Here is a 19734-nt window from a genome sequence, read left to right on the forward strand (position 1 = left end):
TGCTGTCCCACCAGCAGATGCGTCATTGACCTTGCTGAAAAAGTGAAACATGTTCCTGGGGTTAACTATACATCTTCTACACAATCCACTGTTGTGTTCCGTTGACGTGAGGTGTGTCTTCCCTATGCCCCGACCTTCAATAACCACCTAATAAACCAGTTGTAATGTCCTGCCTAAGGTCTTCATCAGCTCCCTGTGGAGAAAACAACATTGTGGATTGGACCCGTATTGTTCGGCATGCACCCTCATCAGCACAGGAGAGGAGGTTCCTCTGCCCCCCCTGGTGACCCGCTGATTTGAAAGACTATGACAGGTCACGTCAACCCTGACGGAGCTTCCTGTGCGCGGCTGATAAGCTTCAGCTGTATCGGGGCAAACAATGGAGACTGTAACTCTGCGTCTTTATCAGCAGAAGACAATCCCCCGTGCCGTTCATTTAGAGGCTCCGTGAAGAAGACGCTACCCCTGATACCCGCGTTATCCCACTGTAATCTCTGAACATACGCGTTCTCGCTGACGGCGGTGTCATTGAGCATGCCTCTGAGGAGGGTTATTGACATATCAACACATTTAATATGGAACAGTACAAAACAAGTACAGGTACAATCCTCATATTAGTAAAGCATTTTCCAAAGTGAACTTTCCAGACACATTTATTGGGCTGATAACATTACTCAAACACAGTGTATGACCATTGTAAACAATAAAACAGAAAAAAGGCATCAGCTCAGAACTGCTCCAGAATTCAAAGTGCGCCAAGCTTTTTAAAATTATCAACTTTTTCGTCTCTTTTTCTTTTTTTTTTAAATCCTCTTAATATATCTTTTTGAATGTTAATTCATTTACTTTTCTTTACATATTTTTCTGCAGTATTGATAATTATAATATGTACAAACGAGGCCAAGACACTGGTTGTTCCGAAGGCCGTAAGAAAGCCTGTAAATATTCGCTCATCTCCCGTGACATGACTCTAGTTTCGGAAAAATGACAAGGTAATGCTGTGCTCCCTCTCGGTTGGTTTTGCCGATCGCATGCCTTGTTTGGTGAGTGTAATGAAACGTCCGTGTGAGACCGTGTGTTGACCGCTTGACCGTCTTGACCGGCGGGATGGGGGGCAGTGACTTAAAGTCCTTGGGGGTTTTCCCACATTTTTATGTACAAAGGCCTTTAAAGTCCCAACGTTGTCCTATTGGTTGGGAGGCTATCAAATAAATGCTTCCACGTTATTATTTTTTTAAGTTTCCAAGTGTCTTTTTTTGGTTTTCTCCCAAAAAAGTATTGGTATCAAAATGTCCGTGTAGATATAGTTGTACAGTGTGGGGGGATGGGGGAAAGGGCTTGTTAGCATGTGTTAGATCGAGGGTTCAAACTGTTCTCAATGTATGAAAAGAAGAGTCTCTTTGCTCGCAATACAAAGTTCCTTAATTCGGTTTAATGTCCAGTGTCTTTATACAATGCCATGAAATAATCTTAGATGAGATGCAGCCTTAAGCCCGGGTTTCACGTCCTCCCCTTCCTCCCGCCTCGCCTCGTCCCGCTCTCCATCTCTGACACTCCATGTCTCCATGCTCATCCAAGGGAGGCTACTTTAGCAACCACTCGTTCACTGGAAGAGAGGAGAAGGACAGGAGTGAGAATACTGATTTATATATGCGGCACTCTCCACAGTTCAACTATTTCTCTGGCATTCGCCCCCCCCTCGCCACCCTTCCCTATGCACCATATTTCATCTTTAGCGATAACATACAATTCAAAAGGGATGACACTCGAGTGAAAGTGACTGGGTGGGTGGTTGGTAGGTGGGTGGGTGGGGTGTGGGGTGGCGGTGCTGTTATGTTTGGAGTGGCAGCTTTGACAGAAAATTATACCCAGAACAAGCAGGTGCCGAGAACACAGGTAAACATCGTAATTCGATAAAAACGACGGTGTCTCGCTGTTATGTGAAAGATGGGATTTATTGCAATATTATCATAATCATATTTCCTTTCATCAGGTGGAAATAAAAGAGTACACAAACACACACACACATGCACAGCGTGATTAGCTCCCTGATTTCCCCTTCAGTTACCCTGATGATCAGCTCTCTGGGGAGGGGAGGAGTAAGTCTTGCTGATCCTGCTCTAAAGGTTGACCTTACACAAATCACCAAAGAGATGTATTTTCCCTTTTAATGAGAACCCCCCCTCCACCTCCCCACTTCATCTTGAAGGTTTTTTAAATCTCTGAACAATTAAATAAGCAGGTCTGCTTTTGTGATTTTTGTAGGGGTTGTCAAAGATAACGCGATAACGCAAATTTATTTTAACACCAACAACAAATTGCTGTTTTTAGGTTGTAGCGGGCTCGGTTTTGAAGCTAGAGTGAATATAATGGCATCATATGGAACTATAAAACCTAAGGAAACCATTGGTACCAACCATGTCATGCTAGCATGTTGGGAAAATGATAAATACGGCTACGAAGTTACGCTAAATTTTGGTGAGGGAAAAGCTGGCATGGCTGTTTTCAAAGGGGTCCCTTGACCTCTGACCTCAAGATATGTGAATGAAAATGGGTTCTATGGGTACCCACGAGTCTCCCCTTTACAGACATGCCCACTTTATGATAATCACATGCAGTTTGGGGCAAGTCATAGTCAAGTCAGCACACTGACACACTGACAGCTGTTGTTGCCTGTTGGACTGCAGTTTGCCATGTTATGATTTGAGCATATGTTTTATGCTAAATGCAGTACCTGTGAGGGTTACTGGATAATATTTGTCAGTGTTTTGTGTTGTTAATTGATTTCCAATAATAAATATATACATACATTTGCATAAAGCAGCATATTTGCCCATGTTGATAAGAGTATTAAATACTTGACACATCTCCCTTTAAGGTACATTTTGAACAGGTAAAAAAAATTTGCAATTCATTTACGGTTAAATATATGAATCGATTGACAACCCTAGTTTTTTTTTTTTGATTTGCTCTCTGAGGGTCTCTGGTGATCACGAGGGTCTGAGGCGGGTGGGGAGGGTTGAAATCTCCCCAGAACTGCTGCACAGAATAAGAATGTCATCTTTTAAGGGGGAGCGGGTCGAGTAGAGCAGAACAGAGAAAGAACTAGAGAGAGAGAGAGAGAGAGATATACAGACAGAAAGACAATCACGGCGTGTGTCGGCCACAGGACAGTAAATCTTGAGCAAAAGAAATGAATCAGTAACACGACGAATAGCAGGGGCTGGGGCTACCTTCTCGCCTTTAGCGTATTTACGCTTCAGGAGTGTAATTCAACATTCTGTGCGGCGGTTGCCCAGATATATTGGCTGAAACAGAGGAGGAGAGATGACAGACTGCAGCAACACCTCCCAGGCTGCAGTGAGCTGTGACAAGCCAGTTTTCAGCCTCCCGACCGCCAGATCTGTCAGTCAGGGCCAAACAGGTGCTCTGACTGTCCAGCCATCTGACTTTATGCTGTCTGTTTTCTCTCTCTTTAGCACATTAATCTGCAGTCTACATGATCTCAACCATCAGCTGGAGTCCCAGCTTGGCACTTACATTTGATATTAATTTAATAGTGAGTGTAATAAGAGTGTAGATGAAGCAATAATAATACTTTTACTATTTGCTTTACCTCTCTAGACAGAAGATAAAATAAATGAACTAACTTAATGATAATGGCCTTTACTCTTCTAATTATCTTTCACAATTTCTCACTCCTTCATTTTTCCTTTTTAGTTTTGGCACTCATTTAATCAGCGTTAGCCTACTGGCTGAAATGCTTTAGCTACTTTCACAGAATTACATACAGTACCAGCAGTATGCTGTATATCAATAATTAACATTATTTGCACTGGTTGATAGCAGCTAGGTAGCTAACTAGCTAGGAACCTAACCTAGCTAGCTAGCTAGATTGGTGCTTTTGGGTAAGCAAGCTAGCTTACCTCTTTACCAGTTGTTTGCAGGTTTAAAGGGACTGTATGTAAGTTTTTGTGTTTGTGTGTTTCTGTGTGTGAAAAGGTTGTAATCTAACCTAAAAAATGACACCGTCCACGACTTTCTGGGTTACTTCTATCAGCCTGTAGACTGCTTTTAATGGGAAGAATGCGGGACGTTTTTTCCGCGAGCGCCTGTATTTTCAGCTCCACTTCAGGGCTAACAGTGTGCAACCATGGCTAATGTTCGGTTAGAAAGATATCACTGTTGGCTTCTTTACAGCCTCCAAGAGCAACTGACCATTCTACTACTGACTACATGTTTCTTGCCCCATTGGGGCTCCTAAAAATGTAGTAGTAATGTTGCTGTGCTCCCAGATCTCTGCAAACACTTTGTTGAGTACAAAGTTAAAGTAGTCATAACTAAGCAAAATAATGGCCAGCTATGAACAGAAGCCCTGTGTTGTAATAAACCTGAATTTGTCCGTAGTTCAATTTTTGTTGACGCAACATAGTCTCATGGCAGTTTGTGAAATAGTCATACAATTTTATCTATTTGATTCGTGTACATAGACACAAATTTCTTTTTTTTGTGATGCTTAGCGCGACTTTCAACAACGTATTTTTTTGTGCTTTTTCCTACAAATGTCCAGCAACACCTGACGCACATGTCAATTTCTGTTCCAGTCTTTTCAAAATAAAACCACTTATTTAATTTTAAGAAAATATCGACTTGGTTAGGCTTAGGGCAACAACGCGACTTAGTTAACTTTAGGAAAAGATCGTGGTTTGGGCTAAAATAACTCCAGAAGTGCCTGTAACTTGAGTACGGAAGTTACGTGACAAATAAATCAACTTTGACTTATGGTTTCACACGGGACACGAACACCGGTCCCCTGGGTATTTTATACTTCCCGGTTCACAATTGCGTGGATACGAATTGATTTTGTGCTGACCATCACGACCATCATGTCTATGTACACGAATCTATACATTCAATTTCGTGACTATTTCACAAACTGCTGTGCGACTGGGCTGGCTGATGTCATGAGCAATATGGTGTTGCATCAAAATATATGAAAAGAGAAATGTCAGAGATGGAGAGAGGGCGATGACATGTCGACGGAGGGTGAATTGAGTTATCGTTTCTACCTCGGTACTGTAGCTTCTGAACCCTGTTGTTGGGGCAGTCTTTGCCCTGCATGCTGAAGTTGATGTTGGTGCGGATGCAGCGGTTGTTCAGCGGCTGGACCGGGCGAACGTTGTCGCTCATGCTCAGGAAGATCTGAGATGGCTGATTCTGGCTCAGCAACCGCAAGGAATGCATCTGAGATGAAGACAGAGACGGGAAGGGAGAGAAAAAGAAGTAAAAAGTTGGTTGTGGAAATGTGTGTTGGTCCACTGCGTTATTTTCCAGGTGGGACTGTATGGTGGATTAGATAATAGAAGAGTGTTGGAGTAAAAGCCTCAGCGCTAGGCTGACATGTTTCACAGGCGGAACAACAGTTAGAGAGAAAATCCTGGGCTGAGACAGACAATCCCCGGTGAATTTAGGGGAGCTGTGTCTCTCGGCTGAGGCTCACCTGCATGCGTGTGAGGTACACCGGCTTGTTCATCAGGATCCATGTGGCGGTCTCAAAGCATGGAGGGATGGTCATCGATCCATCATATGTGATAAAACTACTTGTATCTGGGTAAATCTCTTCTATGTTCAGGCCAGTCAGTAGATACGCATCATCTGTAGAAAGAAAAGCAGAAACAAGAGGGACCTTTTAATGATTCATCAGAGGATACTGTATTCTAGTTTCAATCTGTAACAAAGTTGTAGATTAGATTGCACAAAAAAAGGGGAAAAGAACAGAGTGTATTTATTAGATTACTTTTATCTTCAACCAAAGAGCTTCTTTTCCATTTCCCTCAGATTTCACAGGAATAAAGAAACTACAGAAAAGTCAGATAAGCTTTCTTGTTCTTTTCCTCATCTTCATGTGACCCCTAAGAATTTCTTTGTCAAAAAAGTATTGTTGCTACGTGTATATCTTAAAGTTACATATAACTTTATTCTTCTGTACATTTTTCCGTAAAAAAAAATTTGTATGAATGTGTTTTCCTCGTAGGCTGTGAGTTTACATAATGCTGGTCACACACTATACGAGAATCAAGACGATTTCGAGCCGGATTCTCCCCTCCCGATAATCGTCAGTAAAGCCCCGATTTTTTGATGGTTCTAAAGATTATCTTTCCAGATATTCCCGCGGTGTGAGGTATGTTAAGTGTTTTTTACATCCCCCGATCGGCTCGGGAGTCCATCCTGGCCGCACAGATCTCAAATCGTAAATATTAAACATGTTCAATATTTCCGATGGGATATCCTGTTGTGTGTGGGGAACCCTGAGGACAGCCGATGAAGCTGTCACAGGGGAAAGAACGCCAATTGGGAACCAAACTAACTGAAGAAGGAAGGACAACCACCGCCGTGGTCCAACTTGTTGATTTGTGGCAAAAACGCGACTGTTTATTCAACACGTCTCCATGACTTCATCCATCCATCTTTCGTGAATTTTCAGTACAAAGTAGTGCAAAAACTAACGTTGCTAATTCTTCCTGCCCGTCTTCCGCCATGTTTGTTTACGTTAAAGTCACGTTTGATCGAGAGAGATGTCGCAAGAGTTTATTTTTTTTTTGTCGGGATTCTTGTTGTTTATGAATGAATCTGTTTTTTGGCCAAATCGTTGCTCACCACACACTATAGGAACAAAACTGTTAAAATAATATGTCGTTATGTGTGGGGTCTCACATTTTGAAAATTTGTTGAGATTTGAAAAATCTTTTAGTGTGGGCCACCTTTAATATGTCCTCCTATAAACTAAGAGATTTTTCAAATCTTAACGGATTTTGAAAATGTGAGAGACCCCACACATTACGACATGTTCTGTTAAATTTAACAGTTTTATTCCTATAGAGTATGGAGAGCAACAGTTTGGCCAAAACAGCACACCACACACTAACAGATTCCATTCATGAACTACAATGGCACTCGGAGAGCGCAGACCTCCGTCAAGGTGCCTGACTTTAAAAACAGATCACAGCTCACAGCTGGCGGTACTGTGTGGTGGTCGGCTTATTATCAACATGGTGTGTTTCCTTGTAACGTATCGGCGGAGACCTCTCTCATTCAGCAGCCTTGTTATGTCTTTATAACGTTACACTACGTTGTCTCTCATCCTGTCATCTACTGCTTTTTTCTTTCTCATCGCGGACGGCCAGCAGCTCCCGCATCATGAAGTCTCGCCACACATCCACACACGTATCTCTCTGCTCTCAGAAGGAAGGAGGCGGGGTCACGCGTCATCAACGCGTCATCAATTACAGTACACTGCGCATGTTATACCCAGTGGTCTAAAATCTCGCAAAATACCGATACAAATTTACGAAGGATAGATGGATGAAGTCATGGAGACGTGTTAAATAAACCCTCAACAAGTTGGTCCCCCATTTCTGAGCTCCATCTCACAACTACTTCATGCTTCGCGTTTTGCATTAGTTCCATGCATTAGCCACGGCCGCCATGATGGCGATGGTTGGCCTTCCGCTTCAAGTCATTTTGGTTCGCAATTGGCTATCGTTCTTACCCACGTGAGTGCGCCATCAGCTGTCCTCGTGGTTCCCCACACAATATCCCATTATAAATATTGACAGCGGTGCAGCCAGGATGGACTTTCGAGGCAATCGGGGGATGTAAAAAAACACTCTTAACATACCTCACACCACAGGAATATCTGGAAAGATAATTTTTAGAACTATCAAAAAAATCGGGGCTTTGCTCACCGTTGTCGAGCCCAAAATCAGCTTGATTCTCGTGTGTAGTGTGTACCCGGCATTAGTGTGCGGCCTGTACACTCACCCCCCCCACTACTCATCAATCACTGAGCTCATCTTTCATAACAACATTTTCTCACTTCTTACTTCACATATCATTTAGTGTTCTGTGAATGACAGGCTGTTGGTGTTGCAGCACAAAACCTCTTTTATCCAAACTGTCTCCACTGTCAGGACGCTAATTAGACAGACTGCAACTCTCTCTCTCCTCTCTTCCTCTTCACACTCCAGTAACACGCTCTCAGTAACTTGTCATCTGCTGGTCTGCCTATTGTAATGAGGTCACCGCGGTGGACCACTGCAGCTTTTAATGCTAATTCAACTGTGCTTGCTATTAAATACTGCATCCTAAACAGTACGAATCAAAAGGGGGAGAAAAAAAATAATTATAATAAGCACGATAAGCTTCATTTGTGAAAATCCCCCACAAAAAAAAACCTTCTCTGATCCTCTACGCATGTGAAGAGGAGCTCTGTTGCTGATCTTTGATCATGTGGTTGAAATAAATAATTCTCTTTGGATGGTGTGCATTTGTCTTTGTGTTAGCATGTGTGTACATATGTGCTTTTAAAAAAAATAAATCTGGCAGCATTACTGGCTGAAGGATACGCCTAAGGACTCATAAGATTGAGGGGGCGGTGTGTGTGTGTGACTGTGTGTGAGTCAGCATGTGTGAGACGGTGTATCTGAGGGAGTTTTGACAGCTGTCAGAATCCGTGCTCCTCTCCAGCTGGACCGGGAGGATGGCCCCCCTCGCCTGCAGCCTCCCGGTGCCTCGGAGACTCCTCCCAGCCACAAGGGGTCAGTGTGTCTATCCAGCCGCTCGCTGCTCACCCCCCATTAATCCAATTATTTGCATCGTTTTTTCAAGCTAGCCCCGGGCGTTCTCCATGCCGAAGCCGCCTCTCCAGTATGACGGGCTGGCAGAGAGGAAACCTCTGGAGAGCAGCTGTCGAAACGTGCCGCCTCACCAACAGCCTCCTCCAGCTACCGAGAGTTCCCATGCAGGCGACTCACCATCCACCATCCAGAAGCATCCATTCATTTAGCATTAGAAACGAAATAACAACGCTCTAAGACGTCGAAAAAGTAAAGTTCTTATTAAGAAATATACAATTTTGACTGTTGAACAGTTGACCGTTAGCTAACCTTCCTCCTCCGAACAGCTATTGCTCAATCGTACCTTAGCAACCGTAACTAGGAATGGCTGGCCTAGTTAGATTTTTTCACATGATGAAGCAGTCTGCCTGTTGCCGTAGTGAGACAGGTTCATATCAATAAAGATACTGTATGCTTATAGGGAATGGGAGTGTGATGTCACTGATAGCAAGTCGGCCATTTTTGGAGGATAAAGGGTAACCTTTTTATTGCAGCAACAAATTGGTCAAAACTTCAAAATTAACAGGAATTAAAATTCCAGTGTATAATACAAACATATGAATTGAATAGATCGGCCCCATTGTCACCAATATCCGATCCAGCTAATTGAGTCCGATATCCGATCCAGTATCAGTATTGGTACATCCCTACTTAAAGGTCCCATATTATAAAAAAGTGAGATTTTCATGTTTTTTTATTATAAAGCAGGCTTAAGTCCTATATAAATACTGTGAAAGTATCCAAACACTCAATCCACAGGGAAATACACACAGCTCGTATTCAGAAACTCTGCATTTGAAACAAGCTGTCAGGATTTCTGCCCATTTGTGATGTCACGAATATACAATATTTAGACCTTTGACATAATTTTAAACGTAAACATTCTAAATGTGTCCCAGTTTATTTCCTGGTTGCAGTGTATGTGAATGTCATCAGCTGACAGGAAGTACACATGGACCCAAGCTGTTGCCTAGCAACGCAATTCTGTTGCAATTCCGTCAAAATGCGCTAAAACGGAGCGTTTCAGACAGAGGGTAAATACAGGCATATTCAGGCTGAAAGTATGAGGAAAATATATATTTTTTTTAACATTACCGCATGTAAACATGTTCTAGAAGAAACACAAAATACAAGTATGAACCTGAAAATGAGCATGATATGGGACCTTTAAAACATTACAAAGTCAGCTGGAGACATTTTCCATTCGACTCATGACGCTAAGGTCAGCTCAATTAGCCAACTAGCTACTACTGATAAAATCCACGAGTGACGGGTGCCATTTCAGCTGACAAAACCGAGAGTCGTAGGGTAGAAATGATCTACATCTGTCCGAAACGTTAATTGGTGTATTCAAGCTTGATACAGATGTTTAGACATTTAGATTACTGCACATGGACACTTACTTTTATATGTTATTCTTGTGATGGTGTCTCTGTTCAGCATACGATTCAGGAACGAGTTTGATGTCTCAGCAATCTGGATTAAAAGAGAGGAAGAGAGAGGAAAAAAAGGGTGAGGTTAAATAAAAAAAAAAAAGGGTCTGATCATGTCATGAATTGAGAGCCTGTCTAAAATGAAACTAAATTTAATCTACTCAGTCTCAGTACTTTAAAAAGGATAATGCAAGTGTATTTTTTAATCTATCACCTTTAATGCACATGAAAATGTCTAAACCCACTGATGTATTTTTGCACAGCCAGACGCTCCTACATTCTCTTGCACTGCTGCTTTGCCTTCTGGAAAACAAAGGCTCCCACTGTTTTCAAGAAGCCATTAAAAACAGCTCACAGACACACACTGCTGCCACGACCAAAAGAAAAAATCCATCTTCTTAAATAGCAAATACATGGTATTTTTGTCCTAACATATTATACTTTGTAATGGTAACAAGTTTTATTCTACCAGAGCTGAATGTGACAAGATCATTGCCGGTGACCCTACAACATTATCTTCCACTTCACAGCTATATTTTACCTCTTCCCCACCACTAGAAAAAGTCTACAACTGCAAACTGAATGTAGACTACGTCTTCAACAACTTCACAAGATATTACAACTTAAATACTGATATTTTTACAAACAGATTTGGCTTAACAGCTTGAGTATTTCTCCATTAAACAACCCCAATGACATCTATGTCTTTGACCACGGATCCTAGTCAAGCACCTGTATTCTACTTGAATACTGAATTGTGACATTGGTCCGATCCCAATGTCCACACTCAAGAACTCACAGACTTTGAGGCGTGTTCCCGCAAAGTACGTGAGGGGTTTAGGGCTGTCCCACTGTCAAATCGTCAAAGTTCTTGAGGGTTCTCTCGCAGACATTTTGAGCCCTTTATGAATACTTTCTGCAAGTCTGCATTTTTACAGACTTTGCTTGAGGGATTTACCTACAATTCATAGTGTTGTGACATTAAACACAGGGTTACCACGGTTACCAGGGAAGCCCGGTAAAAAGAGGACGGCAGATGGGTGTTCAGCGTGGCATTAACATTAAGGATTTAAGATGGTACGTAAAAAAACACCTGAAATCAAAAGGAATGCAAGCATTAGACTATATTACACAGCTGGTTTATTCATCAACCATTTCTTTTAATTTTGCTTAATAAAGTTTGAGAAAAACAAGTAAATTGATTTTTTGACAGTTACGTCTCGTCTTGTAACGCAAAGGCCTGGAAGACGTTTAAACAGGCAGTAAAAAAACGTTAAATAAAAACCCATAACTGGCATCGTCAAGGTAACATAATATGTAGCTGCAAAGTGTTGTCCCATTAATATTTATACCATTTCAAGCCCTTGCAGCCTCTCACACTCAACCATGTACCAGGTGATGTCAGTTAAGTCCTTGAGGGTTCAGGGTTTAAGTCCTTAGCAGGGTGGGGGGACATTGAGATTGAGCCAATCCCTTTTTTATGTCTTTCCATTCAACTCTGTCTCCTAGAAATAACATTGAGCCCCTTTACACCTGGAATTAAAATGTGTTTTGGGTGATCGGAATGCAATCGGATAGTGCTCGACCACGTGAACGTAAAGGTGGGAAGTCACCCAAAACGCACTTGAGAACGGATTGTGATCCGATTGGCCAAACCACATCCGGAGGTGATCAGGGACGCATTGTGACCACAAGTGTAAATGTAATAGCGTTTTCAATCCACATACAACAATGTGGGCAGAAATCGCAAGTGACTGTTCCAAACCAGCAAGGAAACAGCCGTTAGCCAGTTAATGAGCTAAGCTACTAGCAAGAAAGCAGCACCAAAGCATGTCGAAATGGGTATTAAAGACACTCGTGGATGGAGTCAAGATGAGACCGAGTGTCTGCATGCTTTCAGTTTGGTTTGACGAAAGTATAACAGCAAAAACTTGACAATTCATATTGCAACCGAGCCATTTATGAAGCAATAAAAATGGCAGAGAACGGCTACAACCGGTCCTGGTTGCAATGCAAACAAGAGGAGGATGTGACGTTCAGTTTGTTTGAGGTGGACCGAGCGATCGGATCTCAATGTGGACACTGGAGACACATATTTATACCAAAGTGAAATGTAATCAGGTTTCACTGTATGTGATTTCGGCATACATACATTCCACTGAAAAATATTCTTATTAGTATTGTAACATTGATTTCAACCATTATGGCCAAGTCCTACACATACAGTACGTGTTGATGTGAACTGACAGTATTTACAAAGAGGAGTAAATAAATAAACTATAAATTCATGTTCCACGGTGACCCTTCAGTGAATCACCCATCTGGCTCACTAATGTACAAATGGGTTTCTGCAAGCTTGTAACCAGTTGTGCGACATTTTACACTTTCCCCCAACAGTGGATGCTTGAAAGGACAGCAGATAAGCATTAAGATGACATTTCTTTCCAGCAAAAGTGCAGGGTATTAGGACAGTAAGGATGTTACAGAGCCTGCACATACAGTAAGTGTGCAGCTAATTGGCGAAAAGGGGGTTGTGACAATGGTATGGAGCCTAACACCACAATAGCATACAAACTGCTCTATGGTGTAATTGGTTGGGAGTTGGGCTGTTTATTGTGTAGATTTTCCATTAGTTTCCCTGGAAACGCATGCTGCTAATGACAACAAAAACATCCACAGTAAGTGATGATAGTAATCACTTTGCAGCCTGCTTTCACCCAGAAGATTATAGTAAGGCTGCTAACTGCAAATCAGCTGTATTCAATCACACATTGAGGTTGGACTGGTTCATTTTCTTCCTTTCTACGATATCTGCACATGTAAAAACGACACTATAATTGAAGAAAGATTGTGGCGAGGGTAAGTAAATGACTCGGGGCATGGTTAGAGTTAGGCAATTAAAACGCATGGTAAAGGTTAGGGAAAGATCGTGGTTACGAAAAGTAATAACGGGGGGCGGGGGGGTTAATCACACATTAGAGACAGGACACAAATCCAGGTCTCTTGCATCAAAGTCAGGCTCACTTTCGACTTTCAGATACTTGCCCATCCAACACCTTGACTGCAAACTACTTCCTGCATTGGCACTGACCCCCTTGGTGCCCCCATGTTTGAAAAGAAGTGCAGCAACATTGCCCACTTGGATGCCTCTATGGTAGATAAAACATGATAAAGTACCCTCTAGGTTGCCCTTCCAGTGGAGAAAACATGATTAAGTGCCCTCTAGGGTGACCTCCAGTGGAGAATATGTGATGAAGTGCCTTCCAGGGTGCCCTTCAAGTGGAAAAAAATTTGATGGGATGGCCTCCAGGGTGTTCTTTCAGTAGAGAAAACACAATGAAGTGCCCTCTAGGGTTGCCTTTCTAGTGGAGAAAACATGATGAAGTGCCCTCTAGGGTGCCCTTCAATTGGAGAAAATGTGAGGATGTGCCATCTAGGGTGCCCTGCCACATGGAAAACATGATGAAGTGCCCAGTTGGGCCCCCTTCTCGTAGAGAAAACATGATAAAGTACCCTCTAGGGTGCCCCTCCAGTGTGGAAAACACAATAAAGTGCCCTCTAGTATGCTATTCCAGTAGAGAAAACATGAAGTGCCCTCTAAAGTGCCCTTCCAGTGAAGAAAACATGATGAAGTGCCCTCTAAGGTGCCCTTACAGTAGAGAACATTTGATAAAGTGCCCTCTAGGGTGCCCTTCTAGTGGAGAAAACATGATTAAGTGCCCTCTAGGGCGACCTCCAGTGGGGAATATGTGATGAAATGCCTTCCAGGGTGCCCTTCAAGTGAAAAAGAGGTGATGGAATGGCCTCCAGGGTGCCCTTCCAGTAGAGAAAACATGAAGTGCACTCTAGGGTGCCCATCCAGTGGAGAAAACACAATAAAGTGTCCTCTAGGGTGCTCTTCCATTAGAGAAAACGTGATGAAGTGCCCTCTAGGGTGGCCTTGAAATTAAGAAAGCATGATGCAGTGCCACATATGCTGCCCTACATGCTAGAAAACTTTCTGCGCTGGTGCCCCACCGCATGCAGCTGGTGCCCCACCGCATGCAGCTGGTGCCCCACCGCATGCAGCTGGTGCCCCACCGCATGCAGCTGGTGCCCCACCGCATGCAGCTGGTGCCCCACCGCATGCAGCTGGTGCCCCTTTGTATTTTTTTGCCCCTGCCCCTCAGACAGAGTCGACCACTGGGGCCAGGTAAAATAAGGCAAACATTTCTTGCCAAACCTTACCACCATGGCAAATTGGTGATCTCTGTCAAAGACCAAAGAGACTTGAGTTAAAATCCACTGAAACTGCACCACATTAACTGCCCCTCCAAAACCTATAGAGACACTTTTAATTCCACTCTCACTCTGCTTGACCGACTCCATTGTTCAGTGCTTCTCTCTCCCAATCCTGAGACATGCTCGCTAATAGCTGAAAGAAGAACCTCCCACTTCATGTCCACCCCCGCGCCCTTCTTTGACTCCTCTCTGCCATTCCTCTCCACTCCATCTATCTCTCACTCATGCTCGGTGGACTTCGCAACTCTAATTGTCGAGATGTCTTTGGGCGAAGTGATTAAAAAGAGATGTGCTCGCCATCCCCCTCCCCGCACTGCAACAGAAATTACTTAGTCTTTGACCTGTTCCCTGTGCTCTTCAGGCAGGCATTATGTCTTTTACCCGCCACTCATGCTGCTCACTAGTTTTTCCTACTTTCTGTCTCTCTCATTCACATCGTTTTCCTAGAAAAGTGCATGAGGGAATTCACTTATTCTGACCCTTCTATTCAGGAATGGTGTGAAAAAAGTACAGACATTGGCACCGTAATGTTGATCAGACACAAGATAACCACAATCTTGAAGATTCACAAATGTCTTGCTGTCGTATCGATCGACAGTCAAATGAGGGAAATTCACTGTAAAACCCTGCCGGGGTGTCACTCTATGGTGCATCTGGTTTCCACCGTGGTCCCTGCATAGCTGCAGTCACTCACTGCTGTCCTTAATAGTGTCTCACGACTTCACGCCTAGAATCGGGGCCCCTTCTTGGCATTCTGAGTCACAGCGATGGGATCGCAAACCTGACAAGGCCTTGGAAAGCATGAGTCACTGAAAAAGTGAGAAAAAGGAGCTTCTGCTCTATGAAAGATGTGGCTAATTACCACCTGCCTGCTCAGTGCTACTACTGAAGAGTCTAATCTGGTATGCTTAAGACAGAAGGAGAGGCATTAGCAGAAAACCAGTTGGGGGTGTGTGTGTGTGTGTGAGCGTGATTTTTTAATCTCTTTTGAAACTTTTTTTTTGACATGTGGGCATTAACAAAATTGTCTGGACTTCACTACTTCACAGCTGCAATGTATTTTAAAGAATGCCGTGCTAGAGAACACAAAGCTTAACAAAAAGGGATCAACAAAAGTACCAGAAAATGGTCCGTAACCCTTTTGGGTATAATGAAGAACTCTTTAATCTTAAAGCTGTATTGGACAGCTTTGTAAGTTGGTTGACCACAAACACTAAAACTACTTCTAAATCAAAATCACACCACATGATGTGAGGTCAAAAAATAGTGGCTTTTAGCTGGAGTGAAGACAGATTTCCCTCTTCTGACTGCTGATGACACTACAATTATATTTGATCTCATTTGACTGAATTAGAAATCCTGTATGTTTCTGATTTAGACTGATACAAAAGTAGGTTTATGGATTTACACTGTATAGAGCCCCTGTTCTGATAATCCCTCCTTTAACATAAAGTGGCAGCTATTGTGTGCACCTATGGGTCTGTAAGTAAAGGTCTTGTTCCTATTCTGCATAGAATATGTATAGTCTACATGATTTTATTGTATTTACATTTTTTTTTTTTTTTTTAATAATTTCTTTTTGGTCTGTCAAAGTTAACACATTACGCAAATTTGTGTTAACGCCAATAATTTCTTTAACGCAACTTAAGAGTTTTACAATTGGAGCAGGCTCAGTTTCAAAGCTAGAGTTATGGTAGTGTGACAGGCTTGCATACTGGCTGCTCTGACTGTTATGAAATCACTTAATCATTATCTAGTTGGAAAAGGATGCTTGACAGAATATTTGCTATGTCCTCAAAATGACTGTCCAGAGGAGACGTCTGCAGTTTTTCATGACTTAATGTCAGGGTATACCGACCTATGTTCACTGCCATGTAGACTTTAATAAAGTTTATCAGATCCACAAAGCTTGAGTACATAAGCGTTTTTTGCTCTTTATCTGTCTCCATATCTCCACCACATATTTGGCGTTGTCGGCTGGATTGGAAGAGACCGCCTCTGCTGTGCATCACACTGGCATCATATGAAACTAGAAAATCTAAGGTATCCATTGGTAATGTCACATTAGCTTGTCGTAAAAGAAGCTAAATAATGCTCCAAGTCTCAGCTCTCCAGTTATACCCAATTTATGCAATTCCAAGTTGTTTAGGGACTCTACTCGTGGGTACCAATGGATACCCTTTTTCATTCACATCAAGGGACCCCTTTGAAATTGGCCATGCTAGTTTTTCCTCGCCAAAATTTAGCATAACTTTGTAACGTTATTTAGCGTTCTTCCAAACATGCTAACATGACACGGCTGGTACCAATGGATTCGTTAGGCTTTTTAGTTTAATATGATACTTTCTAGCACTAAAAATGAGCCTGTTACAGCCTCTCTAAAAAGTAAAGTCAGCCGAGGGCGCCGGCTCCCTCAAGGAGTGGACGAGGTTAATGTCCGTTCAAGCCTTGGCAGTGTTTCAACTGTCTGAAAATGAACTGGACTTTTATATCCCAAAGCATGGACGCTGGAAAATTCTCCCGACTTCACTACCCTATTGTGTTCATAACATGTGTGGCACCTTTAAGCAGCAATAAATATATTTCTAAATAGCAAAACATAGTTAGTATCATATTCCAATTTCTTTCTTTGGCAGTTAAGCCTAACAGCCGTGCAGAGCTGCTGTTTCAGGGCCATTTCCTCAGGCTGTCATATACCCAAACCACACCTGCACCTCTGCACTTCCAAAGCCCAGCTCCTCTCTCACACGTCCTCCGACACACTCTCCTGCCGGTTGGAGGGGGGAGTCGAGAAGGCTTGACCTAGGTCAGCATTTCCTCTGTCTCTTCAAGACTAAATGATGGCCCCTTTGACATTGGGGAGCTAATTAGCAGTTAGCAGGTGAACTTTTCAGCCTTTGGTACGCACAGTGCCGAGGACGTCAGCTGCCTCTCTGATCTCTGAGCCTCTCATTCAAGACGGAGACCTCTCATACACAACAAAGAGACAGGGGAGCACTGCCACCGCCTGACACAAAGCCAAGGAGCACATTGTTTCGCTCTTCAGGATAATTGGATCGCTAATTGTTTGCGAATCGTGAGTTCTTGAGTTGAACATTTAGGAGATTTTAGGTAAAGACACAGAGGGAGCAGGAGGGTGGAGGAGTGGGAGCACCGAGACCGCCGAACTGAAGGATAATTAAGCTCCTGACAGATCTCTCTTAAAAGGGACTGTTTGTAACTTCTTACACGTACAAATCAATCCGGGTCGGTGTCCCATGCGCGCTCGCGTGTGGCTACGTTGTTCAGACTCAGACTCCAACACAAACTACACGGAAGCACCAAAACCGCAAAGTTATATCTAGTGAAGCCCGTCTGTTAAACAGTGTTGGCCGCGGTCTGAGTACGCGGTCTGAGTACGCGGGGGAGACCGTAGCTTTGGTCTCCAGGGCCGGAGTCTCTGCTGTACCGCTCCACCTCACGTGCATGCGCGCACACTACACACTGCAGAAGAGTTAGTTTAGCTCTGAGAATATCTAGTGAATGTACAGTGGACGTTTGTGCAGAAATAAATGCTGCAGCTCCTCCAGACCAACGGAGGTTTCTTGTGAAGTGACGGGGCTCCGCAACGAGTTATGTTATCGTCTCCGACCGCGTGCTGGTGTCTTCCGGAGGCTGTAGCAGGAAAAGCCAACACTAGGATCAGCATTGATTCATGGAGAGAACTTCGTCTGGTCAGCGAACATTACTGCCAAGCAGCTGAAATATAGAGTGATATTGGGGTTTTAGCTGATGTGTGTCGCCTCACTGTTTTGACGGATGCTCGCTCACATTCAGGTAGTGCGTGCACACGGGCTAGCGCGAGCAACAGGACGCTGACTTTCGTTGACTTAACGGGCGCAGGTGTCGCTGTTACAATCAATTTCTGATTCTTACAAACAGTCCCTTTAAACCAATATATGGCAAGATGCAAACAAAGCCTGGTCTCACTCCTTCGATTTCAAATACCAATGCTTGGTAAGCGTCTATGGAGGACGGAACCTGCCAAAATAAAAAATCAATCTATAAATAAATAAATGATGAGATAAATAAATAACTATGTCATAAGCATAGCAAAAATAATATAAAAAAATAACTGTAGTCATTAATTAATTGATAAATGTGACAAATTTATATTTCTGTTTTAATTTGCTTAATAATGATTAATTATTAATTTCATGTAAAAAGAAATGTGCAAAGAAATGTATAAAGAAAAAAATACAGAAATAAATAGGTTTTGGGAAATAAATTAGGGGTGAAATGCAAAGTGAATATTGTGCAGAAATAAATAAAGACATAAATGCATACATACATTTAAAAATAAATGCAAAAATAAATGCAAAAATAAATAAATAAAAACAAGTGCATAAATAAATAAATAAAAATAATTACATCAATAAATAAAAGGGAAAATTAAACAGAAGAGTAAATAAATAAGGCAATTAATACAAAGATAAATAAATAAAGAAGCAAATTAAAGCAGTAATATCTATTTATGTCACATTTTATCATTTTTATTTAATTTTTTTGCTACAGTTAATGACATATTTATTTATTATTTATCGAGCCATTTATTTATTTATTCCTTTATTTTTGATATTGGCAGTCTCTGTCCTCCGTAAAGGAGAGTGTCTGACATTCTGTGAATGAGTTTGTATAAAACGTGTACATTTTCATGGAATTTGTCACTTCTATAGGCTGTTTTCCCAGAAGACATTTTGACATGTCACAGTAAGAAAACACAGGTGTAAATAATAAAGCGAATGGTGTCTGAATTCCATTTAGCTGCTTCAGTACACCTTTTCTCAGCAGACTTGTCCTAACAAGAAGAGCAGGGACGGAGCCATTGTTAATGTTATTAGTAACACCAGTGCTTTTTTTAACAAGTCAAAATGTCTGCTCTCAAAAAGGCCTTTTCTTTTTCTTCCTTTCCTTTGAAATGAATAAGATGTGAGTTGTTGTCGCCAGGCTTCCCATCACACTTTAGGTCATGTAAACCTGCAGTGCGATGTTGCCATGGAGCCCGCCAGTTAGCTATGGGCTGCACCTGAGCCCTGCTTATTTAGTTATTCCCCCCCCCCCCCTAAAATACATATCAGCTGATTACTTTTGATAATGAATCTGATGATTATGAGGCAAGATCTCACCGCAGAGAATTCACCACAAGGGGTCATGCTGATTCCAGCTGTGTATGTATGACATCTGTGCGTTAACTTTACTTTGTGATTGAGAGGATTGCAGGTTATGACAAAAAAAATTGCATCAATTGGGTTTAAATGGTTAATAATTTTAATATAAATGCTGTTCTATAAGGTTTTACATCCTGA

General features: G+C 42.3%; 1 protein-coding gene across 4 annotated transcripts in view; it reads right to left on the minus strand.

The window, feature by feature from the left end:
- Nucleotides 1–635: 635 nt before the first annotated feature.
- ca10a (carbonic anhydrase Xa) overlaps nt 636–19734 on the minus strand; it is a 381374-nt gene continuing 362275 nt past the window's right edge. For all 4 annotated transcript variants that reach the window (XM_074620663.1, XM_074620662.1, XM_074620664.1 and 1 more), the window contains 4 exons: nt 10079–10151; nt 5501–5655; nt 5070–5244; nt 636–1606 (listed from right to left, as the gene is read on the minus strand). In XM_074620663.1, coding sequence (XP_074476764.1) covers nt 1584–1606; nt 5070–5244; nt 5501–5655; nt 10079–10151 — 426 coding nt within the window. In that variant the 3' untranslated portion in view covers nt 636–1583. The remainder of the gene's footprint in view (nt 1607–5069; nt 5245–5500; nt 5656–10078; nt 10152–19734) is intronic.

Source organism: Sebastes fasciatus, chromosome 20, assembly GCF_043250625.1.
Source record: "Sebastes fasciatus isolate fSebFas1 chromosome 20, fSebFas1.pri, whole genome shotgun sequence".
Lineage (NCBI taxonomy): Eukaryota > Metazoa > Chordata > Actinopteri > Perciformes > Sebastidae > Sebastes > Sebastes fasciatus.